The sequence below is a fragment of the Ylistrum balloti genome, unplaced genomic scaffold, assembly GCF_031769215.1.
Source record: "Ylistrum balloti isolate Yb309-2 unplaced genomic scaffold, AGI_CSIRO_Ybal_v1 Utg369648, whole genome shotgun sequence".
Lineage (NCBI taxonomy): Eukaryota > Metazoa > Mollusca > Bivalvia > Pectinida > Pectinidae > Ylistrum > Ylistrum balloti.
In genome coordinates this window covers 535,827-563,317 of record NW_026781905.1, presented here as the reverse complement: position 1 = coordinate 563,317, position 27,491 = coordinate 535,827, and the positions used below count along the sequence as shown (strand labels likewise).

General features: G+C 37.1%; 1 protein-coding gene across 1 annotated transcript; it reads left to right on the top strand.

Annotated features, from left to right (window-relative positions):
- Nucleotides 1-43: 43 nt before the first annotated feature.
- Nucleotides 44-27,491, top strand: LOC132556130 (rho GTPase-activating protein gacV-like). The gene is made up of 11 exons (XM_060220520.1): nt 44-222; nt 997-1,099; nt 2,297-2,453; nt 7,534-7,721; nt 9,244-9,258; nt 9,614-9,865; nt 10,880-11,024; nt 12,004-12,021; nt 16,545-16,594; nt 18,194-18,263; nt 27,340-27,491. Exons 1-11 carry the CDS (start codon nt 44-46, stop codon nt 27,489-27,491), a joined length of 1,329 nt encoding a protein of 442 aa, XP_060076503.1.

The window sequence follows — 27,491 nt, the reverse complement described above, 5'->3', positions numbered from 1 at the left end:
TTCATTGGATCTTCTTGGTGCTAAACACAACTACAAAATAATCATGTCAGAGGAATTGACTGCTGAACAAATAAAGAATTATGTCAAACTGGACAACCAGATCCATGAACTGGAACTCAAGAACTTACGTAATGCGTACGAACAACTGGATGGGCGTTTACAATCTCTCAAGAAAGAGGAAACAGATCTCAAAGAAAAGCTAAAGAAAAAGTCAGAAAAAACGTACGTAAAGTTTTTACTTGACATCTTTCTGATTCTGTATGTGTTTTTTCCCCTCAGATGTTTCTGTTTCACAAAGAAAAATAAGATGTCCAATTATTATTTTTACAAAAAGTTCTCCCTTTAAAAGCTTAAATACCATATTTATCAATTCAGAAACCCATAGCTAAACAATAAAACTGTATCCCAGGTAATAAGCCAATGGCTGTACAATAAAGTGTAACACTGGCAATAAGCCCATTACTAAAATAAAATGCCAACCCTGGCAATAAGATCATGGCTGTATAATAAAGGTGTAACCCTGATAATAAGCATACTCCTCTACAATGAAGCAGTAATACTGGTAATAAGCCCAGGGCTGTACAATAAACTGTTACCATGGAAATAAATCCTAGAATGTACAATAAAGTGAAACTCTTGTGATAAGCCCATGGCTGTCCAATATACTGTGAGGCTAGGAAATACTATTCTCAAAATACTGCTTGGCTAAAGACGCCTTTGTTTAAGCTCTATCAGCTGAGTGTAAGACTAGCAAGCAAGGGAATGTGAATTCTAGTAAAGGCTTTGAAATAAAATCTAAAAAATCATTATGCTACTTAGTTTATTCCTGTGTGTATCATTCTTTATATATTTATGAATTTGTTAATAAAATAATAAAAAAAAACACCAGGCAATGAAGTTTCCTGAAAAGAAGAATGTTTAAAGAAAAACCTTAAATAGTGCTTTTTAATTGTTCCCAAGTCATAATTTTTTTGTTTTGTTTTTCAAATGTGATAGGGAAAAGGAGAAGAAAGATGTGGATAACCTCACCCAGACAATGGAGCAGATGGTGCTATCTAAAGGGGAGTCTAACTTCACCAAGGAACTAAAAAAAGAAGAGGTAAGATTTGTATATAAGACATATCTAGATGTCAGCACATTGATACAAATTCAGTTATATGGCTATATTTTGTGCTACACAAAATCAATAATATCATTCAGTACTAGATATTGTGTCATTGTATAAAGTATTTTCAGAATTTCATTTATGAAATCAACATCACACATCACAAAATAAAATTTAAAAAGTTTGGTAAAAAATTTTTTCTGAAGATTCAACAATGCATTCCTGTTGTCTCACTTACATATTACATTCTTTTTAAAAAATTTTTATGCTCTTACCATAAAATGATGGGGGGGGGGGGCATATCATTATGCCATGTCTGTACAATCCTGTTGCGATGCATCACATAGCATAATGTCATGACCTGTCCTGATTTAATGTCAGCAGCTAGCAAATTCATTCTTTGATGATTTTGGTCAAAAGTTTTACAATGAACAATTATGAGCATACTTCAGGCATCACTGTGTTTCTGGAACCCAAAGTCGAGGGCAAGATCACATTTGCTATAATAGAAAATCACAAACTGATTCAGTTTGAATACTTCACAACTTTTCATGGATTTGGTCAAACTGTACACCTATCTGCATGCATTGAATATCGCTGTATTTCATGGGTTCAAGGTCAAGGACAGCGAAGGCATTAATATCTTACATAAATTCTCTGATTTTCATTCATATTTCTTCACATAATATATTAAGCATCATATATATGTACATATTAACACACTTGTACAAAGTCTTTCTCAAAAAAGCCACAAGTACAGATGTGATGCTGTAGTAGTAGTAGTAGTTTGATTACAGAGAAAAAAAATAAGTAAACACAAATATATATACATATAAACAGGTGTCTGATGGCTTTCCCCTGCACATGTTACCATAATATATTTGTATCTTACCTATCCCCTGTCAATAGGCCCCAAATATCCGATACTTACAACATAGGATTATATATTATCTGACATAGTATGCCTATGATTTGTGTTGAAGTTTAAGTGACATGCTGTCAAATATATGCGTTAAGAGTTGAGGCTATAAGCTACCTTACCAATCACAACTGTGATTAGTTGAAGTTTGATTTGTGATATCAGTTATACAAATCAGAGTCAAAGATTAAATTAAAACTTTTCAATATTTAAAGGAAAGCAGATCTACCAATGAGTATAAGCCCATCCTTAAATGCCCTTTGACGTTACAGGCAGAATACATGGAGGCATTAGCAGAACAGGATCAAGTTCAAAAAGATCTCGACAAAAATGCAAAAGATATCAAAGAAGCTGAGAGTAAAATGCCTGCAGCAAAAGCTGAAGTAGACAAGTTAAACAAGTTATGTCAGGAGCAAGATCAAGCTCTAAGTGAGTATCAAATAATATTACATATCACCTTACTGGTGTAGACTAGTGGAGGGAGTAGTGTAGATGTTGTGTGTACTGGTGTAGACTGTTGTGTGTACTGTGTGTAGACTAGTGTGTAGAGGGGAGTAGTGTAGACGTTGTGTGTACTGGTGTAGACTAGTGGAGGGAGTAGTGTAGACGTTGTGTGTACTGGTGTAGACTAGTGGAGGGAGTAGTGTAGATGTTGTGTGTACTGGTGTAGACTAGTGAGGGAGTAGTGAGATACTGGTGTAGACTAGTTGTGTGTACTGGTGTAGACTGTGTGGGAGTAGTGTATACGTTGTGTGTACTGGTGTAGACTAGTGGAGGGAGTAGTGTAGATGTTGTGTGTACTGGTGTAGACTAGTGGAGGGAGTAGTGAGGATGGTGTGTGTACTGGTGTAGACTAGTGAGGGGAGTAGTGTAGATGTTGTGTGTACTGGTGTAGACTAGTGAGGGGAGTAGTGTAGATGTTGTGTGTACTGGTGTAGACTAGTGGAGGGAGTAGTGTAGATGTTGTGTGTACTGGTGTAGACTAGTGGGGGGAGTAGTGTAGATGTTGTGTGTACTGGTGTAGTGAGGGGAGTAGTGTAGACGTTGTGTGTACTAGACTAGTGGAGGGAGTAGTGTAGACGTTGTGTGTACTTGTGTGTAGGTGTACTAGTGAGGGAGTAGTGTAGATGTTGTGTGTACTGGTGTAGACTAGTGGAGGGAGTAGTGTAGATGTTGTGTGTACTGGTGTAGACTAGTGGAGGGAGTAGTGTAGATGTTGTGTGTACTGGTGTAGACTAGTGGTGGGAGTAGTGTAGATGTTGTGTGTACTGGTGTAGACTAGTGAGGGGAGTAGTGTATACGTTGTGTGTACTGGTGTAGACTAGTGGAGGGAGTAGTGTAGATGTTGTGTGTACTGGTGTAGACTAGTGGAGGGAGTAGTGTAGACGTTGTGTGTACTGGTGTAGACTAGTGGAGGGAGTAGTGTAGATGTTGTGTGTACTGGTGTAGACTAGTGGAGGGAGTAGTGTAGATGTTGTGTGTACTGGTGTAGACTAGTGGAGGGAGTAGTGTAGATGTTGTGTGTACTGTTGTGTGTACTGGTGTGTAGACTAGTGGAGGGAGTAGTGTAGATGTTGTGTGTACTGGTGTAGACTAGTGCGGGGAGTAGTGTAGATGTTGTGTGTACTGGTGTAGACTGTGTGTGTACTGGTGTAGACTAGTGGAGGGAGTAGTGTAGATGTTGTGTGTACTAGTGGTGGAGGGAGTAGTGTAGATGACTGTTGTGTGTACTGGTGTAGACTAGTGGAGGGAGGTGGAGTAGTGTAGACGTTGTGTGTACTGGTGTAGACTAGTGGAGGGAGTAGTGTAGATGTTGTGTGTACTGGTGTAGACTAGTGGAGGGAGTAGTGTAGACGTTGTGTGTACTGGTGTAGACTAGTGGAGGGAGTAGTGTAGACGTTGTGTGTACTGGTGTAGACTAGTGTTGGGAGTAGTGTAGACGTTGTGTGTACTGGTGTAGACTAGTGTAGACTAGGGAGTAGTGTAGACGTTGTGTGTACTGGTGTAGACTAGTGGTGGGAGTAGTGTAGACGTTGTGTGTACTGGTGTAGACTAGTGATGGGAGTAGTGTGTAGATGTTGTGTGTACTGGTGTAGACTAGTGAGGGGAGTAGTGTAGATGTTGTGTGTACTGGTGTAGACTAGTGAGGGGAGTAGTGTAGATGTTGTGTGTACTGGTGTAGACTAGTGGAGGGAGTAGTGTAGACGTTGTGTGTACTGGTGTAGACTAGTGAGGGGAGTAGTGTAGATGTTGTGTGTACTGGTGTAGACTAGTGAGGGGAGTAGTGTAGATGTTGTGTGTACTGGTGTAGACTAGTGGAGGGAGTAGTGTAGATGTTGTGTGTACTGGTGTAGACTAGTGGAGGGAGTAGTGTAGATGTTGTGTGTACTGGTGTAGACTAGTGGGGGAGTAGTGTGTGTACTGGTGTAGAGTGTAGATGTTGTGTGTACTGTGTGTAGACTAGTGGAGGGAGTAGTGTAGATGTTGTGTGTACTGGTGTAGACTAGTGGAGGGAGTAGTGTAGATGTTGTGTGTACTGGTGTAGACTAGTGGAGGGAGTAGTGTAGACGTTGTGTGTACTGGTGTAGACTAGTGGAGGTAGTAGTGAAGATGTTGTGTGTACTGGTGTAGACTAGTGGAGGGAGTAGTGTAGATGTTGTGTGTACTGGTGTAGACTAGTGGAGGGAGTAGTGTAGATGTTGTGTGTACTGGTGTAGACTAGTGAGTAGTGGAGTTGTGTGTACTGGTGTAGACTAGTTGTGTGTACTGGTGTAGACTAGTGTAGACTAGGGAGTAGTGTAGATGTTGTGTGTACTGGTGTACTGGTGTAGACTAGTGAGGGGAGTAGTGTAGACGTTGTGTGTACTGGTGTAGACTAGTGAGGGGAGTAGTGTAGACGTTGTGTGTACTGGTGTAGACTAGTGGAGGGAGTAGTGTAGACGTTGTGTGTACTGGTGTAGACTAGTGAGGGGAGTAGTGTAGATGTTGTGTGTACTGGTGTAGACTAGTGGAGGGAGTAGTGTAGATGTTGTGTGTACTGGTGTAGACTAGTGGAGGGAGTAGTGTAGACGTTGTGTGTACTGGTGTAGACTAGTGAGGGGAGTAGTGTAGACGTTGTGTGTACTGGTGTAGACTAGTGAGGGGAGTAGTGTAGACGTTGTGTGTACTGGTGTAGACTAGTGGGGGGAGTAGTGTAGATTTTGTGTGTACTGGTGTAGACTAGTGGAGGGAGTAGTGTAGACGTTGTGTGTACTGGTGTAGACTAGTGGGGGGAGTAGTGTAGACGTTGTGTGTATGTAGACTAGTGGAGGGAGTGTAGACTTGTGTGTACTGGTGTAGACTAGTGGAGGGAGTAGTGTAGACGTTGTGTGTACTGGTGTAGACTAGTGGAGGGAGTAGTGTAGACGTTGTGTGTACTGGTGTAGACTAGTGGAGGGAGTAGTGAAGACGTTGTGTGTACTGGTGTAGACTAGTGAGGGGAGTAGTGTAGACGTTGTGTGTACTGGTGTAGACTAGTGGAGGGAGTAGTGTAGACGTTGTGTGTACTGGTGTAGACTAGTGAGGGGAGTAGTGTAGATGTTGTGTGTACTGGTGTAGACTAGTGAGGGGAGTAGTGTAGACGTTGTGTGTACTGGTGTAGACTAGTGAGGGGAGTAGTGTAGACGTTGTGTGTACTGGTGTAGACTAGTGGAGGGAGTAGTGTAGACGTTGTGTGTACTGGTGTAGACTAGTGGAGGGAGTAGTGTAGACGTTGTGTGTACTGGTGTAGACTAGTGAGGGGAGTAGTGTAGTGTGTACTGGTGTGTGTGTAGACTGTGTGTACTGGTGTAGACTAGTGGAGGGAGTAGTGTAGATGTTGTGTGTACTGGTGTAGACTAGTGGAGGGAGTAGTGTAGACGTTGTGTGTACTGGTGTAGACTAGTGGAGGGAGTAGTGTAGACGTTGTGTGTACTGGTGTAGACTAGTGGAGGGAGTAGTGTAGACGTTGTGTGTACTGGTGTAGACTAGTGGAGGGAGTAGTGTAGACGTTGTGTGTACTGGTGTAGACTAGTGGAGGGAGTAGTGTAGACGTTGTGTGTACTGGTGTAGACTAGTGAGGGGAGTAGTGTAGACGTTGTGTGTACTGGTGTAGACTAGTGAGGGGAGTAGTGTAGACGTTGTGTGTACTGGTGTAGACTAGTGGAGGGAGTAGTGTAGACGTTGTGTGTACTGGTGTAGACTAGTGAGGGGAGTAGTGTAGACGTTGTGTGTACTGGTGTAGTGTGGAGGGAGTAGTGTGTTGTGTGTACTGGTGTAGACTAGTAGTGTAGACGTTGTGTGTACTGGTGTAGACTAGTGAGGGGAGTAGTGAAGAAGTAGTGTACTGGTGTAGACTAGTGTGGGGAGTAGTGTAGACGTTGTGTGTACTAGTGGTGTAGACTAGTGTAGACTAGGGGGGAGTAGTGTAGATGTTGTGTGTACTGGTGTAGACTAGTGAGGGGAGTAGTGTAGACGTTGTGTGTACTGGTGTAGACTAGTGAGGGGAGTAGTGTAGACATTGTGTGTACTGGTGTAGACTAGTGGAGGGAGTAGTGAAGACGTTGTGTGTACTGGTGTAGACTAGTGGAGGGAGTAGTGTAGACGTTGTGTGTACTGGTGTAGACTAGTGAGGGGAGTAGTGTAGACGTTGTGTGTACTGGTGTAGACTAGTGGAGGGAGTAGTGTAGATGTTGTGTGTACTGGTGTAGACTAGTGAGGGGAGTAGTGTAGATGTTGTGTGTACTGGTGTAGACTAGTGGAGGGAGTAGTGTAGATGTTGTGTGTACTGGTGTAGACTAGTGGAGGGAGTAGTGTAGATGTTGTGTGTACTGGTGTAGACTAGTGGAGGGAGTAGTGTAGATGTTGTGTGTACTGGTGTAGACTAGTGGAGGGAGTAGTGTAGACGTTGTGTGTACTGGTGTAGACTAGTGGAGGGAGTAGTGTAGACGTTGTGTGTACTGGTGTAGACTAGTGGAGGGAGTAGTGTAGACGTTGTGTGTACTGGTGTAGACTAGTGAGGGGAGTAGTGTAGACATTGTGTGTACTGGTGTAGACTAGTGAGGGGAGTAGTGTAGACATTGTGTGTACTGGTGTAGACTAGTGGAGGGAGTAGTGTAGACGTTGTGTGTACTGGTGTAGACTAGTGAGGGGAGTAGTGTAGACGTTGTGTGTACTGGTGTAGACTAGTGAGGGGAGTAGTGTAGACGTTGTGTGTAGTGGTGTAGACTAGTGAGGGGAGTAGTGTAGATGTTGTGTGTACTGGTGTAGACTAGTGAGGGGAGTAGTGTAGACGTTGTGTGAAACATTAGAATATGTAATAAATATAAATTGATGCCCATTGTGATTGTATAATTTGAATCTTTTTAGATTGATTTAATACTTTACATGGACAGTTTGATGTTCAGGTAACACAATACACGATAGGAAATTTACCTGAATTCTATATTCAAACATTTTTTTAAAAGTGAATATTATGTTTGAATTTTGTCAGATGACATCTTCAAAGGAAGTTATGGCAGTGACTTAGAGAACAAACTTGAGGCAGATCTAGACATGCTACAAGAAAAAAAAAAAAGAATAGATGACGCTAAATACAAATGGACAAATGGACATGTTCTGCTACAGCATGCGGTACATCAACTTTCAACGGCTGTACAATGTTGGGGAGATATGATGAAGGTTCCTGCAAGGTAAAACTGATATTTTTGTAATATAAGAACTTAGATTCATGTCAGTTTTAACAACCTGCTGGTAAAACAGAAAATATATTTCCTTTGATGTGACTTAACTTTGTTTTAGATCGCTCCACCTCTCATAAAAAAATCCAACTTTTTTTGTTTACATAAAAAAATCATTTTTACACAGTGATACCAGTAATGCTTTCGTCCAACTGTGTCCCTCATACTTATATTCCTAGGACTTTAATTGAAATAGTGATGTTGACATTTATTGATAAAAATTTATAAAAATCAGTCTATTGAATTTCAATTCCTTGCCCCTGTTGATCTTTGGTGATGAGAACAATGTCCTGCCTCACCAATTGAAAGTCTTTAAACTGAAATCCTCTCTTTTGGTCCTATGAGAATTTCTTTGGCGTAAAGGAAGTTTGTACTTTATCATTTAATGGTCACAGAATTGCATGCTGGTATTAGAATGTTTTGCCTCGTTATTTAATGTCAAGGAAATTCCTTACCTCATTGTTTTGATGGTCGAAATTTTCCTTCCCCCATTCTTTGACAGGAAGTTAATTATTGTCCCATCCTTTGACAGGAAGTTAATTATTGGCCCATCCTTTGACAGGAAGTTAATTATTGCCCCATTCTTTGACAGGAAGTTAATTATTGCCCCATTCATTGACAGGAAGTTAATTATTGGCCCATCCTTTGACAGGAGGTTAATTATTGCCCCATTCTTTGTCAGGAAGTTAATTATTGGCCCATCCTTTGACAGGAAGTTAATTATTGCCCCATCCTTTGACAGGAAGTTAATTATTGCCCCATCCTTTGACAGGAAGGTAATTATTGCCCCATCCTTTTACAGGAAGTTAATTATTGTCCCATCCTTTGACAGGAAGTTAATTATTGTCCCATCCTTTGACAGGAAGTTAATTATTGGCCCATCCTTTGACAGGAAGTTAATTATTGCCCCATTCTTTGACAGGAAGTTAATTATTGCCCCATTCTTTGACAGGAAGTTAATTATTGTCCCATCCTTTGACAGGAAGTTAATTATTGCCCCATTCTTTGACAGGAAGTTTATTATTGTCCCATCCTTTGACAGGAAGTTAATTATTGGCCCATGCTTTGACAGGAAGTTAATTATTGCCCCATTCTTTGACAGGAAGTTAATTATTGCCCCATCCTTTGACAGGAAGTTAATTATTGCCCCATCCTTTGACAGGAAGTTAATTATTGCCCCATCCTTTGACAGGAAGTTAATTATCGCCCATCCTTTGTCAGGAAGTTAATTATTGCCCCATCCTTTGACAGGAAGTTAATTATTGTCCCATCCTTTGACAAGAAGTTAATTATTGGCCCAATTCTTTGTGAGAATATCTTGCTACATTATTTGTTGTTCAGAAAATTTCCATCCCACTTCGTTTGGTCTGATGAGAATTCCTTGCCCTTTCTTTCATTGGCTGAAGAAGACCTCACTGCAAGGTTTTGTGTTCCCAATATTCACTTGTTCCATCATTAATGAGAGTTCTCTACCCTTAGTACTAACACATGGACATGCCTGTATGACCTACCATATTTTAGGGGTAAGGTCATCACATGATCGTCCTTTTTGTTGGTAAGTCTTTGCTCCATCATGACTGGCTCATACTAATGCTGATACATCTATCTATAGTCACTTGTTATACACAATGATGCTTCAGACCAAATTTCGACATCCCTACAGAAGGACAATCTTTATTTTTTCCTTACTTGGTCCTTTAACTTGATTTGATTTTAAAATAGATTATTTTTTCTTTCTGATTGTCTTATTTACATAACAAATCATGTGAAATGATGGGAAAAGTTGGAGATTTTTCTCTACTAATAACAGATATAACTAATTTTAGTGACAAGGAGCGGAAATTCCAAGAAGCTACAAAAACACGTAACAACCTGATCGCAGCCACACAGAACATGAGAAGCACACACAATTACCTTGGAAATATCACATTTCCATACTGTAAATTAGCAGAGATTCAAACACTGGAACAAGCAGCCAACAATATCTACAATGATATGTGGACAGATGACAGGAACGATCATGCCAATCAGTGTTATGTAGCTAACCAAAAAAGATGTGCTGCTCTGTTACAGTGGTTTGACGCTGTAAGTAAAACTATTTGCAATGTTGGGAGATAAATTGGAGCTCAAGTGCATCCCTTCATTACCGAGGTTGTTGTTGGAGGTAGCAGGGGAGGGATGGAGGGCTTGTTTTGTTTTGTCCAAGAATACTACACATAATAGACTGCTGAACTAGTAGTAATGATTTGAAATTATAAATTAACATGTGGCAATTTTTGGATTGTAGCCAAATCGTTCCAAAATAAAACTTTATGTCCTTCATTTCAGGGGAGATAATGCAATATGTTCCATTTTGGAAAAAAAAATCATCTTATTTTGCTTTTTTCCGCCCTTCGTAAAATTTTTCCTTTATTTTGAAAGGAACTTCATTTTCATAATGGAAGACATATGTAGATATTTCTGTCCATTTGAATTGAAATCTTGTTCCGATGTTTCTAATCATTTTTAGGTAAAATGACAAATGCTCATTTCTGATTGCATATATTCCCACAAATTTGTAAAAAAAAAAATTTGAAAACATATTTTCCATTCTTTAATCATAGGTACAAACTTTTGAGAAGGTGAATACTTGGTGCATTATTGTAATCTATTATAGGTGATAAAAACCAGAAAGGTTGAAGTTTGCAGACACCTTAAACCACCTTCATAATATAAATATTACAGCAGTTATTTTGAAATATGATTTGAGAGATACTTCATGTGATAGATATAATTCTGGATCTGACCCTTCTTGACTTTCTGATGTTATTTCTTGTATATTTTCAGGCGTAAGGGTCAGGGGTCGAGGTCAGGGGTCAGGGGTCAGGGGTCTCTATGCAGAAATTTTATCTTGTCTTTATATTGCTAAGTGTCATCAAATTTGAATTTGATTTGAATTAAAATTGTAGTGTCATGTAGGTGTGATACACTTGTGTTATTTTAGCAATACATAAATTATGCAATGTAAGTAACTATGTTGCGGCAAATATAGATGCAAATTAAACCATCACCATGGCGATTATGCTGACATACACAATGATACAATTATCTGATTATTAGGTTATCAATGCCAAAATTGAGGTGGATTTGGCTGATGTTGTCCAGAAATATGCAGAAGCAGAGAAACATCTGAGGGCGGAGAGGATGAGACTAATCAAGGAGCTGGCAGATAAACAACATATCGCATTTGATGTTGATACATCAGGTAATTGTTTCTTACAAGATGACCTGGAATATTTTTCTGAAACCTGTTTTATCTGTTTTATCCCCAGTTATTCTGTCTTAATTTGATAATACATACAGCGTGATATATATATTATAATCTTCATTGAAATTTTAATCTTAATGCTTCAATGATTTATAATACAAAATTATTAACACAACTTAAATTTAATTAAAATCAAAGTTACTGTAATGTCATATATTTTTGTGAGGTTCAATTTTCGATTTTTTTTTTTTTTTTTTTGACATTTGTTTTTGTGGAAAGATATAGTTCAATAAATCTTTTTATATTAATATCAGTGGTTCATAGATGTATGAACTTGTGAATTAAATATACCCATGAAATCAACAATAATTAATCATCCATAAAAAATAGTGATTTTGCAGTAACATAGTATTTATTTCCTGTTGTAATAAACTAAATCTTAAAATTTGTCTGTCTGCCTGTCTGTCTGTCTGTCAACAATGATCTTGGACTAGGGAGGAAAGGAAATTGACATCAGTCTGTCCTATTTTTGTCTATCCTAGCACTGGTTTTTAATTTAAAAAAAAAAAACATTATTTACATAAAAATCTTAACAACATTGATGTCAGGGAAGGAAACTAACGTACTTAGTGAAACCCATGTTTGTTTGCATGATTGGATTTAGTAAAACATGATGATGCTACATAACATTTGGCAATAATATCACAATTTTTATGTTACTAGCTATATTCTAAGCTAATATAGTCTCTGTTCCGTTTTGTCCCTTTTCAATATAGAATGAAATGGTTGCCATTTAAACTGTCGAATATGTTTTAAATGATATTGCTTCAAATACACCCACTTTGTTGTAGAGACAATAACATAACTTGTTTCTGTGTTAGTGCGCTCATTACCTAATGCCTCGACTCTATTGTTGGTGTTTTAACAACTAAAATGTTATGCTTTGTTTTAATGACTATCAATGTGTTACTTTAAGCCTTTGAGATGAGAGAAGGTAAGTATTTAACGAGTTGTTATCCTGGTGTCACATGTGGTATTAGAACAATTAATTACCATAAATCTGTTTGTAGATATATTTATCCAATAAATGGACACACATCTGAATATCCCCTTTTAACATGACTTTAAAGTTATATACGATACACACAAACAATTAAAGGGACTAAATGGTTAGATGTTCATTTCATAACTGATAAAAAGCATTATAACAGTTAAATGTCTGTTAAAGATTGTGTACTCTCTGTTAATTATGATATCTTAAAGTAACCATTTTATTAACAACTTCAAAAAATCAAAATAAGATAGGAGTGACCCAACACAAATTTATATCATTATCGTTCGGAGAGTGTAAACAATGTCTTTGTGCATGCAATTTTAGATTCAGATTAATTAAAATTCATTTATTTTGCTCTGTCACGCATGTAGTATGAAACATAAGGTCATTTAGCAAAGTAAGAAGTAAACATGGCTGGAAAATTCAGATTTAGCTAATTACATAATTACACATATTAAGAAATCATATCAAATCGGCAGGTTAAAACGAGGCTCCGAAAGGTCACATGATGAACTCGGCTATCTCCGATCAAAACAGCGATGGATGGTAGACACAATAGCGAGTGTCGACTAGTGTTAGTTTGAAGCTGATAACCTTTATAAATTTCTCTCAGAGAGTGTTATAATCTTGTGAAGAGTCTAATTTTAAGTATTACAATGCTTCCCTGAAATCAAACGCATGGGAAAAAAATGAAATCTATCCATGTATTCCCTTTAATTAAACTGCACCATCAGCTGTGTCGTCCTTCTAGGACTTTCCAGTGATGCTATATCGTACAGCTGTGTCGTCCTTCTAGGACTTTCCAGTGATGCTATATCGTACAGCTGTGTCGTCCTTCTAGGACTTTCCAGTGATGCTATATCGTACAGCTGTGTCGTCCTTCTAGGACTTTCCAGTGATGCTATATCGTACAGCTGTTTCGTCCTTCTAGGACTTTCCAGTGATGCTATATCGTACAGCTGTTTCGTCCTTCTAGGACTTTCCAGTGATACTATATCGTACAGCTGTGTCGTCCTTCTAGGACTTTCCAGTGATGCTATATCGTACAGCTGTGTCGTCCTTCTAGGACTTTCCAGTGATGCTATATCGTACAGCTGTTTCGTCTTTATAGGACTTTCCTGTGATGCTATATCGTACAGGATGCTACTTGTCAAGTGATGATGCTATATCGTACAGCTGTGTCGTCCTTCTAGGACTTTCCAGTGATGCTACATCGTACAGCTGTGTCGTCCTTCTAAGACTTTCCAGTGATACTATATCGTACAGCTGTGTCGTCCTTCTAGGACTTTCCAGTGATGCTATATCGTACAGCTGTTTCGTCTTTATAGGACTTTCCTGTGATGCTATATCGTACAGCTGTTTCGTCCTTCTAGGACTTTCCAGTGATGCTATATCGTACAGCTGTTTCGTCCTTCTAGGACTTTCCAGTGATGCTATATCGTACAGCTGTTTCGTCCTTCTAGGACTTGTCAGTGATGATAAAGCCTAACATTGGAAGTCTTAGAGATGAATGAGGAAAATCCAAAGTACTCAAAAGAAAAGTCAAGATCTAGATGGGGTGCATTAGCATATAATTCAATAAATATTTACATGTATCTGATAATTTTAGAACCACATTAAGAATATGATTTTCTTTCAAGGTAAATTTAAAAGTGGTTTAAATTAAATTTAATTCATCTTAGGGTAGTTTTTAAATTAGTTTTCAGGGGGAAAAAAGGTTTAAAATCTGTTTTCAATCCATTTTGAGTTATTATCTGCTGTGGATGTTAGAGATAGATTTTCAATAATGACTTTGCTGAAGGTATTTCTGAATTTGTGGGGGAAAAAGCAGGAAATTTTCTTTTATCTTGTTTTCTTTTCATATTTCCTATCAGAAAACTAAATTATTGAGGAAGTGTTTCCTACATCAGTTTCCTTGGTCTATGGTATGGGCAAAACTGGTGGACACATCAATAAATAACCGAAAACTTACCTGGAACTTGTTGCGATTGATAACTGTCTTTGATTGCCCCTATTCCTCAATCACCCTGCATACCGGGCTAGGTATCTAAGGGAAGGGAACATTATACCTCTATACTAGAAGTCACGGCATTGGCTCTAACCCCCATTGTCTGTGGCAGAATGGGGCATGGAAGGGAGTTGTCATGAATTTTTTTTTATTATTAATTCAATGCAAGAACAGAATGTTTTCATTTACAATAAAAACTGAAAAAAAACTATCTCGAGAATAAACGTGTAGATTATCACATCAATAAAACTGCATTTGTAGAATATTAAAGAAAATCAGCCGTGTCTTACTTTCATGTTTTTAGAGTACATCCGAAAATATGTCATACAAACAGTACTAACACACACACTGTAGAAGATAGAATATACTCACTCTCTAACCAATTAACTGGTAGCTTTGTTATGTACTTCATTGTAGTGTATACACATTGAAGATCTAGAGTGAAGGTCTGTGAACTTAATCAATGGAATATCTAAAATTATAGTAAATATATCATCAATGGAATATCTAAAATTATAGTAAATATATCATCAATGGAATATCTAAAATTATAGTAAATATATCATCGATGGAGTTTCTAAAATTATAGTAAATATATCATCGATGGAGTTTCTAAAATTATAGTAAATATATCATCGATGGAGTTTCTAAAATTATAGTAAATATATCATCAATGGAATATCTAAAATTATAGTAAATATATCATCAATGGAATATTCAAAATTATAGTTAATATATCATCAATGGAATATCTAAAATTATAGTAAATATATCAGTATCTAAAATTATAGTAAATATATCATCAATGGAATATCTAAAATTATAGTAAATATATCATCAATGGAAAAATTATAAATATATCAAAATTATAGTAAATATATCATCATGGAATATTATAGTAAATATATATCAAATATATTATAGTAAATATATCATCAATGGAATATCTAAAATTATAGTAAATATATCATCAATGGAATATCTAAAATTATAGTAAATATATCATCAATGGAGTTTCTAAAATTATAGTAAATATATATATCATCAATGGAATATCTAAAATTATAGTAAATATATCATCAATGGAATATTCAAAATTATAGTAAATATATCATCAATGGAATATCTAAAATTATAGTAAATATATCATCAATGGAATATTCAAAATTATAGAAAATAAGTATATCATGAATACCTGCTGAAGACATTGCTCAATACATGGCAGGGTTTAAGGAAAGCATAAGATATATGCTGGCCGAATAGGGATAGGGTTATGGAAAGGAATCGGACATACCTAGTTTCTTTTGTCCGGTACAGAGAAGGGTTACTGAAGGAAGTTAAATGTGATTACACTTATGTATCTTAAAGCAGAGGTGGGTTTCGTAATGGATATATAGACATATTAAATATCTGTTGAAGGGGAGAGATTTTGAAGGGGAGAGGTTATTGTGTCATGGTTTTTTTTCTCCATTTTTCAAATACAGTGGAGGAGGTTTTGTGAAAGGCATCAGACATACTTTGCTTATGTTGACCAGAAAGGAAGGGTTTTTGAAGGGCATTTCGAAATGCCCAGGTATCTATTTCCCAATGCTGGAGATGTTTTTGGAAAGGTGTTTGAACATGTCAGGCATTTCTTTCTCAATGAAAGGGCAATACAGGGGAGAGTGTTTTAAGGGCATTGCACGAGCTTTGGTTCTCTTGTCCATAGAAACTGCATGCGTAGATTAGTGTTATATATATGAATATTGTCAGATAAATGTTTTATAAACTCTGATTGAAAAACTGATAAATCTTATAATAATTTTTACCATTTTCCATTATTTCCCTTTTAATGACATACATTTCATCATTGTTTCTTGAGGAGAAGATTTAGTAATAAGCATTTAAGCCCTAGCAGTGTTTACTACAAGCATTGTAACTTCACCAATAAAAAATAATTTTTTATATTTTTTTCAGGTTTTTTTTTTTTTTTCAAATATTTCCAACAAATCTGTAATGAGTTGATTCATAAATTTCTGTGTTATATAGGGTCTCTGAAATCCCTCTTATTGTAGCCATTTCTCTTCTTCGTTATAATTAATACAAAATCTTGTGTTATAATCCATGCTATGTTTATGATTTAGAAAATTAAGCTAACATTTTAATTTTAATAAAATATTTCATACACTTTTTGATCAGAGCTTTTTCATTTTTTCTCACTAATAAAACTCTCAATATTTCATCAGGTTTCAGTTTTTCACAGCTCAACTATGAAAATTGACAATTTTCATGATGTTTCAATTTTTTTTTTTTTTTTTTTCAAAATTCAACTACATTTGTATGAAAATTGTCAAAATTTCATAATGTTTCAGATTTTGAAAGTTCAACTGTGGATTAAGCTTAAAATTCAGACATGAATAAACCGTTTCCTTTTTTGTAAACAGAAAACTTGAAAGCATATGTTTTGATTTTTCAGTTAACAAGAAGGATGAGACCCAGGGGATGGAATCGCCTGTAGGGGATCAAGTGAGTACTTTAATACATCTCATTAAGTGTGTTTACTTTCAACAGTCTTACGGTTAGACTTGCATTACGAAATGAGAGATATATAAGGATGATGAAAACTGTAAGAAAGTGAATGTTTGTCACCTTGATCTGATAGAAAAATACCTTGTTTCCTTATGTAATATGATGTTAGGTGTATTTGATACTCGATAAAATACTTGGTCGTTCAGTTGTTGTTGTTTGTATAAGAACCTGCGTTGATAAAGCAGAAGAGTGTTGGTCACGCCAAGTGAATGTTGTACATTACAGGGGAGGGTGTTGGAAGAGCGTCAAACATGCCAAGTGAATGTTGTACATTACAGGGGAGGGTGTTGGAAGACGTCAAACATGCCAAGTGAATGTTGTACATTACAGGGGAGGGTGTTGGAAGAGCGTCAAACATGCCAAGTGAATGTTGTACATTACAGGGGAGGGTGTTGGAAGAGCGTCAAACATGCCAAGTGAATGTTGTACATTACAGGGGAGGGTGTTGGAAGAGCGTCAAACATGCCAAGTGAATGTTGTACATTACAGGGGAGGGTGTTGGAAGAGCGTCAAACATGCCAAGTGAATGTTGTACATTACAGGGGAGGGTGTATGAAGAGCGTTAAACGTGCGAAGTGAATGTTGTACATTACAAGGGAGGGTGTTGGAAGAGCATCAAACATGCAACTGAATGTTGAACATTACAGGGGAGGGTGTTGGAAGAACGTCGGACATACCAAGTGACTATTGTACATTACAGGGAAGGGTGTTGGATGAGTGTCAGACATGCCAAGTGACTATTGTACATTACAGGGAAGGGTGTTGGATGAGTGTCAGACATGCCAAGTGACTATTGTACATTACAGGGGAGGGTGTTGGAAGAATGTCTGACATGCCAAGTGAATGTTGTACATTACAGCTGAGGGTGTTGGAAGAGTCAGACATGCTAAGTGACTATTGTACATTACAGGGGAGGGTGTTGGAAGAACATCAGACATGTTAAGTGATTATTGTTCATTACAGGGGAGGGTGTTGGAAGAACGTCAGACATGCTAAGTGACTATTGTACATTACAAGGGAGGGTGTTGGAAGAGCGTCAGACATGCAAAACGAATGTTGAACATTACAAGGGAGGGTGTTGGAAGAGCGTCAGTCATGCCAAGTGAATGTTGTACATTAAAGGGGAGGGTGTTGGAAGAGTCAGACATGCCTCATGCTAAATTTTTCATTTGTTCATATGTTTCAGTAGTTTTGGACTTGAATTATGGTTTGTTTATCGAGTTGGGAATTTGTTGATGATTATGATGTTAACTGAATTTTCCAAATTTAAAAACATCGTAAAAATGGTTTCTTATTATTATGAATTATAAAACCTAAACACAAAACAACCTTCATTAGTTAACATCACTGTAGAAATGTTGACATATACTGTTGGCTTATGTATTTTTATATTAAGAAACTTAAACAAACATCACAAATACGTTATTTAGACTACAGGGTTAATTTGGTCCTATTACCAGTACTATAACATTACAGAAGACAAAAATATAAACATTGTCATAGACTGGTTCTTAGCTTTGTGAATTCTTTCTTCAGAAACAGGGGAAAGGAAAGATACCACAGCAATCCAATATTGCAGCCATACCATCACAGGAAGAAATCTTTGGTAAGTCTGGGTCTGATATTGTTACTAAACCTCCGGGGTCTGATATTGTTACTAAACCTCCGGGGTCTGATATTGTTACTAAACCATCAGAGGAAGAAATCATTGGTAAGTTTGGGTCTGATATTGTTACTAAACCTTCACAGGATGAAATCTTTGGTAAGTCCGGGGTCTGATATTGTTACTAAACCATCAGAGGAAGAAATCTTTGGTAAGTTTGGGTCTGATATTGTTACTAAACCTTCACAAGATGAAATCTTTGGTAAGTCCGGGGTCTGATATTGTTACTAAACCATCAGAGGAAGAAATCGTTGGCAAATTTGGGTCTGATATTGTTACTTAACCTTCACAGGAAGAAATCTTTGGTAAGTCTGGGTCTGATATTGTTACTAAACGTCCGGGGTCTGATATTGTTACTAAACCATCAGAGGAAGAAATCTTTGGTAAGTTTGGGTCTGATATTGTTACTAAACCTTCACAGGATGAAATCTTTGGTAAGTCCGGGGTCTGATATTGTTACTAAACCATCAGAGGAAGAAATCTTTGGTAAGTCTGGGTCTGATATTGTTACTAAACCTCCGGGGTCTGATATTGTTACTAAACCATCAGAGGAAGAAATCGTTGGTACGTTTGGGTCTGATATTGTTACTAAACCTTCACAGGATGAAATCTTTGGTAAGTCTGGGTCTGATATTGTTACTAAACCTTCACAGGATGAAATCTTTGGTAAGTCTGGGGTCTGATATTGTTATTCTTTTTGATAAAAAATCATTCAAGGTTTAATGCTGAGGAAAAAGTGTAAATTTGTAAGATTGAAATAAATGTAGTTCAGCAAAATAACTCCAGGAACATTTAGTTCAAATGGAAATCTTACATACAAAAGTTATCTCAAGTAGTTGTGGGATAAATCATTACCAAAGCAACTGCAGCCTTCGTTAAAGGAACATAAACAACAATATAACAATACAACAGTAACAATCAGTAAATAACAAGTGTTACTAGAACAACAGGAATCTGGTTGCCAAAGCAACAAAATGTTTACAAAACAACAGAAACTTCCAGAAAACTACCACACCAAAACGACAGAAACTTCCAGAAAACTACCACACCAAAACGACAGAAACTTCCAGAAAACTACCACACAAAAATAACAGAAACTACCACAAAACTACCACACCAAAACAACAGAAACTACCACAAAACTACCACACCAAAACAACAGAAACTACCAGATAACTACCACACCAAAATAACAGAAACTACCACAAAACTTCTGTACCAAAACAACAGAAACTACCACAAAACTTCTGTACCAAAACAACAGAAACTACCACAAAACTTCTGTACCAAAACAACAGAAACAACCACAAAACTTCTGTACCAAAACAACAGAAACTACCACAAAACTACCACACCAAAACAACAGAAACTACCACAAAACTACCACACCAAAACAACAGAAACTACCACAAAACTACCACACCAAAACAACAGAAACTACCACAAAACTTCTGTACCAAAACAACAGAAACAACCACAAAACTTCTCTACCAAAACAACAGAAACTACCACAAAACTACCACACCAAAACAACAGAAACTACCACAAAACTACCACACCAAAACAACAGAAACTACCACAAAACTACCACACCAAAACAACAGAAACTACCACAAAACTACCACACCAAAACAACAAAAACTACCACAAAACTACCACACCAAAACAACAGAAACTACCACAAAACTACCACACCAAAACAACAAAAACTACCACAAAACTACCACACCAAAACAACAGAAACTACCACAAAACTACCACACCAAAACAACAGAAACTACCACAAAACTACCACACCAAAACAACAGAAACTACCACAAAACTACCACACCAAAACAACAGAAACTACCACAAAACTTCTGTACCAAAACAACAGAAACAACCACAAAACTTCTCTACCAAAACAACAGAAACTACCACAAAACTACCACACCAAAACAACAGAAACTACCACAAAACTACCACACCAAAACAACAGAAACTACCACAAAACTACCACACCAAAACAACAAAAACTACCACAAAACTACCACACCAAAACAACAGAAACTACCAGAAAACTTAAGACACCAAAACAACAGAATCTACCACAAAACTACCACACCAAAACGACAGAAACTTCCAGAAAACTACCACACAAAAATAACAGAAACTACCACAAAACTACCACACCAAATCAACGGAAACTACCAGAAAACTACCACACCAAATCAACAGAAACTACCAGAAAACTACCACATCAAAACAACAGAAACAACCACAAAACTTCTGTACCAAAACAACAGAAACTACCACAAAACTACCACAGAAACTACCACAAAACTACCACACCAAAACAACAGAAACTACCACAAAACTTCTGTACCAAAACAACAGAAACAACCACAAAACTTCTGTACCAAAACAACAGAAACTACCACAAAACTACCACACCAAAACAACAGAAACTACCACAAAACTACCACACCAAAACAACAGAAACTACCACAAAACTTAAAGACACCAAAACAACAGAAACTACCACAAAACTACCACACCAAAACAACAGAAACTACCACAAAACTACCACACCAAAACAACAGAAACTACCAGATAACTACCACACCAAAACAACAGAAACAACCACAAAACTTCTGTACCAAAACAACAGAAACTACCACAAAACTACCACACCAAAACAACAGAAACTACCACAAAACTACCACACAAAAACAACAGAAACTACCACAAAACTTAAAGACACCAAAACAACAGAAACTACCACAAAACTACCACACCGAAACAACAGAAACTACCACAAAACTACCACACCAAAACAACAGAAACTACCACAAAACTACCACACCAAAACAACAGAAACTACCACAAAACTACCTCACCAAAACAACAGAAACTACCACAAAACTACCACACCAAAATAACAGAAACTACCACAAAACTACCACACCAAAACAACAGAATCTACCACAAAACTACCACACCAAAACAACAGAAACTACCAGATAACTACCACACCAAAACAACAGAAACAACCACAAAACTACCAAAACAACAGAAACTACCTACCACACTACCACAAACAACAGAAACTACCACAAAACTACCACACCAAAACAACAGAAACTACCACAAAACTTCTGTACCAAAACAACAGAAACTACCACAAAACTACCACACCAAAACAACAGAAACTACCACAAAACTTCTGTACCAAAACAACAGAAACTACCACAAAACTACCACACCAAAACAACAGAAACTTCCAGAAAACTTAAGACACCAAAACGACAGAAACTACCAGAAAACTACCACACCAAATCAACGGAAACTACCACAAAACTACCACACCAAATCAACAGAAACTACCAGAAAACTACCACACCAAAACAACAGAAACTACCACAAAACTACCACACCAAAACAACAGAAACTACCACAAAACTACCACACCAAAACAACAGAAACTACCACAAAACTACCTCACCAAAACAACAGAAACTACCACAAAACTACCACACCAAAATAACAGAAACTACCACAAAACTTCTGTACCGAAACAACAGAAACTACCACAAAACTTCTGTACCAAAACAACAGAAACTACCACAAAACTTCTGTACCGAAACAACAGAAACTACCACAAAACTTCTGTACCAAAACAACAGAAACTACCAGAAAACTACCACACAAAAATAACAGAAACTACCACAAAACTTCTGTACCAAAACAACAGAAACAACCACAAAACTTCTGTACCAAAACAACAGAAACTACCACAAAACTACCACACCAAAACAACAGAAACTACCAGAAAACTACCACACCAAAACAACAGAAACTACCACAAAACTACCACACCAAAACAACAGAAACTACCACAAAACTTCTGTACCAAAACAACAGAAACAACCACAAAACTTCTGTACCAAAACAACAGAAACTACCACAAAACTACCACACCAAAACAACAGAAACTACCACAAAACTACCACACCAAAACAACAGAAACTACCACAAAACTTCTGTACCAAAACAACAGAAACAACCACAAAACTTCTGTACCAAAACAACAGAAACTACCACAAAACTACCTCACCAAATCAACGGAAACTACCACAAAACTACCTCACCAAAACAACAGAAACTACCACAAAACTTCTGTACCAAAACAACAGAAACAACCACAAAACTACCACACCAAAACAACAGAAACTACCACAAAACTTCTGTACCAAAACAACAGAAACTACCACAAAACTACCACACCAAAACAACAGAAACTACCACAAAACTTCTGTACCAAAACAACAGAAACTACCACAAAACTACCACACCAAAACAACAGAAACTACCACAAAACTACCACACCAAAACAACAGAAACTACCACAAAACTTCTGTACCAAAACAACAGAAACAACCACAAAACTTCTGTACCAAAACAACAGAAACTACCACAAAACTACCTCACCAAATCAACGGAAACTACCACAAAACTACCTCACCAAAACAACAGAAACTACCACAAAACTTCTGTACCAAAACAACAGAAACAACCACAAAACTTCTGTACCAAAACAACAGAAACTACCACAAAACTACCTCACCAAATCAACGGAAACTACCACAAAACTACCTCACCAAAACAACAGAAACTACCACAAAACTTCTGTACCAAAACAACAGAAACAACCACAAAACTTCTGTACCAAAACAACAGAAACTACCACAAAACTACCTCACCAAAACAACAGAAACTACCACAAAACTACCACACCAAAACAACAGAAACTTCCAGAAAAACTTCTGTACCAAAACAACAGAAACAACCACAAAACTTCTGTACCAAAACAACAGAAACAACCACAAAACTACCACACCAAAACAACAGAAACAACCACAAAACTACCACACCAAAATAACAGAAACTACCACAAAACTACCACACCAAAACAACAGAAACTACCACAAAACTACCACACCAAAACAACAGAAACTACCACAAAACTACCACACCAAAACAACAGAAACTACCACAAAACTACCACACCAAAACAACAGAAACTACCACAAAACTATCACACCAAAACAACAGAAACAACCACAAAACTACCACACCAAAATAACAGAAACTACCACAAAACTACCACACCAAAACAACAGAAACTACCAGAAAACTACCACACCAAAACAACAGAAACAACCACAAAACTACCACACCAAAATAACAGAAACTACCACAAAACTACCACACCAAAACAACAGAAACTACCACAAAACTACCACACCAAAACAACAGAAACAACCACAAAACTACCACACCAAAATAACAGAAACTACCACAAAACTACCACACCAAAACAACAGAAACTACCACAAAACTACCACACCAAAACAACAGAAACTACCACAAAACTTAAAGACACCAAAACAACAGAAACTACCACAAAACTACCACACCAAAACAACAGAAACTACCACAAAACTACCACACCAAAACAACAGAAACTACCACAAAACTACCACACCAAAACAACAGAAACTACCACAAAACTACCACACCAAAACAACAGAAACAACCACAAAACTACCACACCAAAATAACAGAAACTACCACAAAACTACCACACCAAAACAACAGAAACTACCACAAAACTACCACACCAAAACAACAGAAACAACCACAAAACTACCACACCAAAATAACAGAAACTACCACAAAACTACCACACCAAAACAACAGAAACTACCACAAAACTACCACACCAAAACAACAGAAACTACCACAAAACTACCACACCAAAACAACAGAAACTACCACAAAACTACCACACCAAAACAACAGAAACTACCACAAAACTACCACACCAAAACAACAGAAACTACCACAAAACTACCACACCAAAACAACAGAAACTACCACAAAACTACCACACCAAAATAACAGAAACTACCACAAAACTACCACACCAAAACAACAGAAACTACCACAAAACTACCACACCAAAACAACAGAAACTACCACAAAACTACCACACCAAAACAACAGAAACTACCACAAAACTACCACACCAAAACAACAGAAACTACCAGAAAACTACCAACCAAAACAACAGAAACTACCACAAAACTACCACACCAAAACAACAGAAACTACCACAAAACTTCTGTACCAAAACAACAGAAACAACCACAAAACTTCTGTACCAAAACAACAGAAACTACCACAAAACTACCACACCAAAACAACAGAAACTACCACAAAACTACCACACCAAAACAACAGAAACTACCACAAAACTTCTGTACCAAAACAACAGAAACAACCACAAAACTTCTGTACCAAAACAACAGAAACTACCACAAAACTACCTCACCAAATCAACGGAAACTACCACAAAACTACCTCACCAAAACAACAGAAACTACCACAAAACTTCTGTACCAAAACAACAGAAACAACCACAAAACTACCACACCAAAACAACAGAAACTACCACAAAACTTCTGTACCAAAACAACAGAAACTACCACAAAACTACCACACCAAAACAACAGAAACTACCACAAAACTTCTGTACCAAAACAACAGAAACTACCACAAAACTACCACACCAAAACAACAGAAACTACCACAAAACTACCACACCAAAACAACAGAAACTACCACAAAACTTCTGTACCAAAACAACAGAAACAACCACAAAACTTCTGTACCAAAACAAATCAACAGAAACTACCACAAAACTACCTCACCAAAACAACAGAAACTACCACAAAACTTCTGTACCAAAACAACAGAAACAACCACAAAACTTCTGTACCAAAACAACAGAAACTACCACAAAACTACCTCACCAAAACAACAGAAACTACCACAAAACTACCACACCAAAACAACAGAAACTACCAGAAAAACTTCTGTACCAAAACAACAGAAACAACCACAAAACTTTTGTACCAAAACAACAGAAACAACCACAAAACTACCACACCAAAACAACAGAAACAACCACAAAACTACCACACCAAAATAACAGAAACTACCACAAAACTACCACACCAAAACAACAGAAACTACCACAAAACTACCACACCAAAACAACAGAAACAACCACAAAACTACCACACCAAAATAACAGAAACTACCACAAAACTACCACACCAAAACAACAGAAACTACCACAAAACTACCACACCAAAACAACAGAAACAACCACAAAACTACCACACCAAAATAACAGAAACTACCACAAAACTACCACACCAAAACAACAGAAACTACCACAAAACTACCACACCAAAACAACAGAAACTACCACAAAACTACCACACCAAAACAACAGAAACTACCACAAAACTTAAAGACACCAAAACAACAGAAACTACCACAAAACTTCTGTACCAAAACAACAGAAACTACCACAAAACTACCACACCAAAACAACAGAAACTACCACAAAACTTCTGTACCAAAACAACAGAAACTACCACAAAACTACCACACCAAAACAACAGAAACTACCACAAAACTACCACACCAAAACAACAGAAACTACCACAAAACTACCACACCAAAACAACAGAAACTACCACAAAACTACCACACCAAAACAACAGAAACAACCACAAAACTACCACACCAAAATAACAGAAACTACCACAAAACTACCACACCAAAATAACAGAAACTACCACAAAACTACCACACCAAAACAACAGAAACTACCACAAAACTACCACACCAAAACAACAGAAACTACCACAAAACTACCACACCAAAACAACAGAAACTACCACAAAACTTAAAGACACCAAAACAACAGAAACTACCACAAAACTTCTGTACCAAAACAACAGAAACTACCACAAAACTACCACACCAAAACAACAGAAACTACCACAAAACTTCTGTACCAAAACAACAGAAACTACCACAAAACTACCACACCAAAACAACAGAAACTACCACAAAACTACCACACCAAAACAACAGAAACTACCACAAAACTTCTGTACCAAAACAACAGAAACAACCACAAAACTTCTGTACCAAAACAACAGAAACTACCACAAAACTACCTCACCAAATCAACGGAAACTACCACAAAACTACCTCACCAAAACAACAGAAACTACCACAAAACTTCTGTACCAAAACAACAGAAACAACCACAAAACTACCTCACCAAAACAACAGAAACTACCACAAAACTACCACACCAAAACAACAGAAACTACCAGAAAAACTTCTGTACCAAAACAACAGAAACAACCACAAAACTTCTGTACCAAAACAACAGAAACAACCACAAAACTACCACACCAAAACAACAGAAACAACCACAAAACTACCACACCAAAATAACAGAAACTACCACAAAACTACCACACCAAAACAACAGAAACTACCACAAAACTACCACACCAAAACAACAGAAACAACCACAAAACTACCACACCAAAATAACAGAAACTACCACAAAACTACCACACCAAAACAACAGAAACTACCACAAAACTACCACACCAAAACAACAGAAACAACCACAAAACTACCACACCAAAACAACAGAAACTACCACAAAACTACCACACCAAAACAACAGAAACTACCACAAAACTACCACACCAAAACAACAGAAACTACCACAAAACTACCACACCAAAACAACAGAAACTACCACAAAACTACCACACCAAAACAACAGAAACTACCACAAAACTTAAAGACACCAAAACAACAGAAACTACCACAAAACTACCACACCAAAACGACAGAAACTACCAGATAACTACCACACCAAAACAACAGAAACTACCAGATAACTACCACACCAAAACAACAGAAACTACCACAAAACTTCTGTACCAAAACAACAGAAACTACCAGATAACTACCACACCAAAAGGACAGGAACTTTAATTAAACTTAAGACACCAAACGAGAAGAACCACAAAAATCTTTATCTTTATTGTGGTAAAGAATTTTAATTTATGTAAAATTTGAATAATTGCAGGTAATATGAATGATCTGAAAGATGAACATCAAAAGAGAATTGAAGATCACAACAAAATTGTAGATATGAACAAAGCTCGAGTAAACCAGGGACTAGAGGAGAAATTGGCAGCACGAAGGCTACGAAGAATGGAACTGCAAAAATCATCCTAA

Bases quoted from the DNA above. Each gene is read 5' to 3' on its own strand.
- LOC132556130 (XM_060220520.1), top strand. From the start codon at position 44: ATGTCAGAGGAATTGACTGCTGAACAAATAAAGAATTATGTCAAACTG. The intron at 9,866-10,879 runs GTAAGTAAAACT...TCTGATTATTAG, and splicing joins TGTTACAGTGGTTTGACGCT to GTTATCAATGCCAAAATTGA. The intron at 18,264-27,339 runs GTAAGTCTGGGT...GAATAATTGCAG, and splicing joins ATCACAGGAAGAAATCTTTG to GTAATATGAATGATCTGAAA.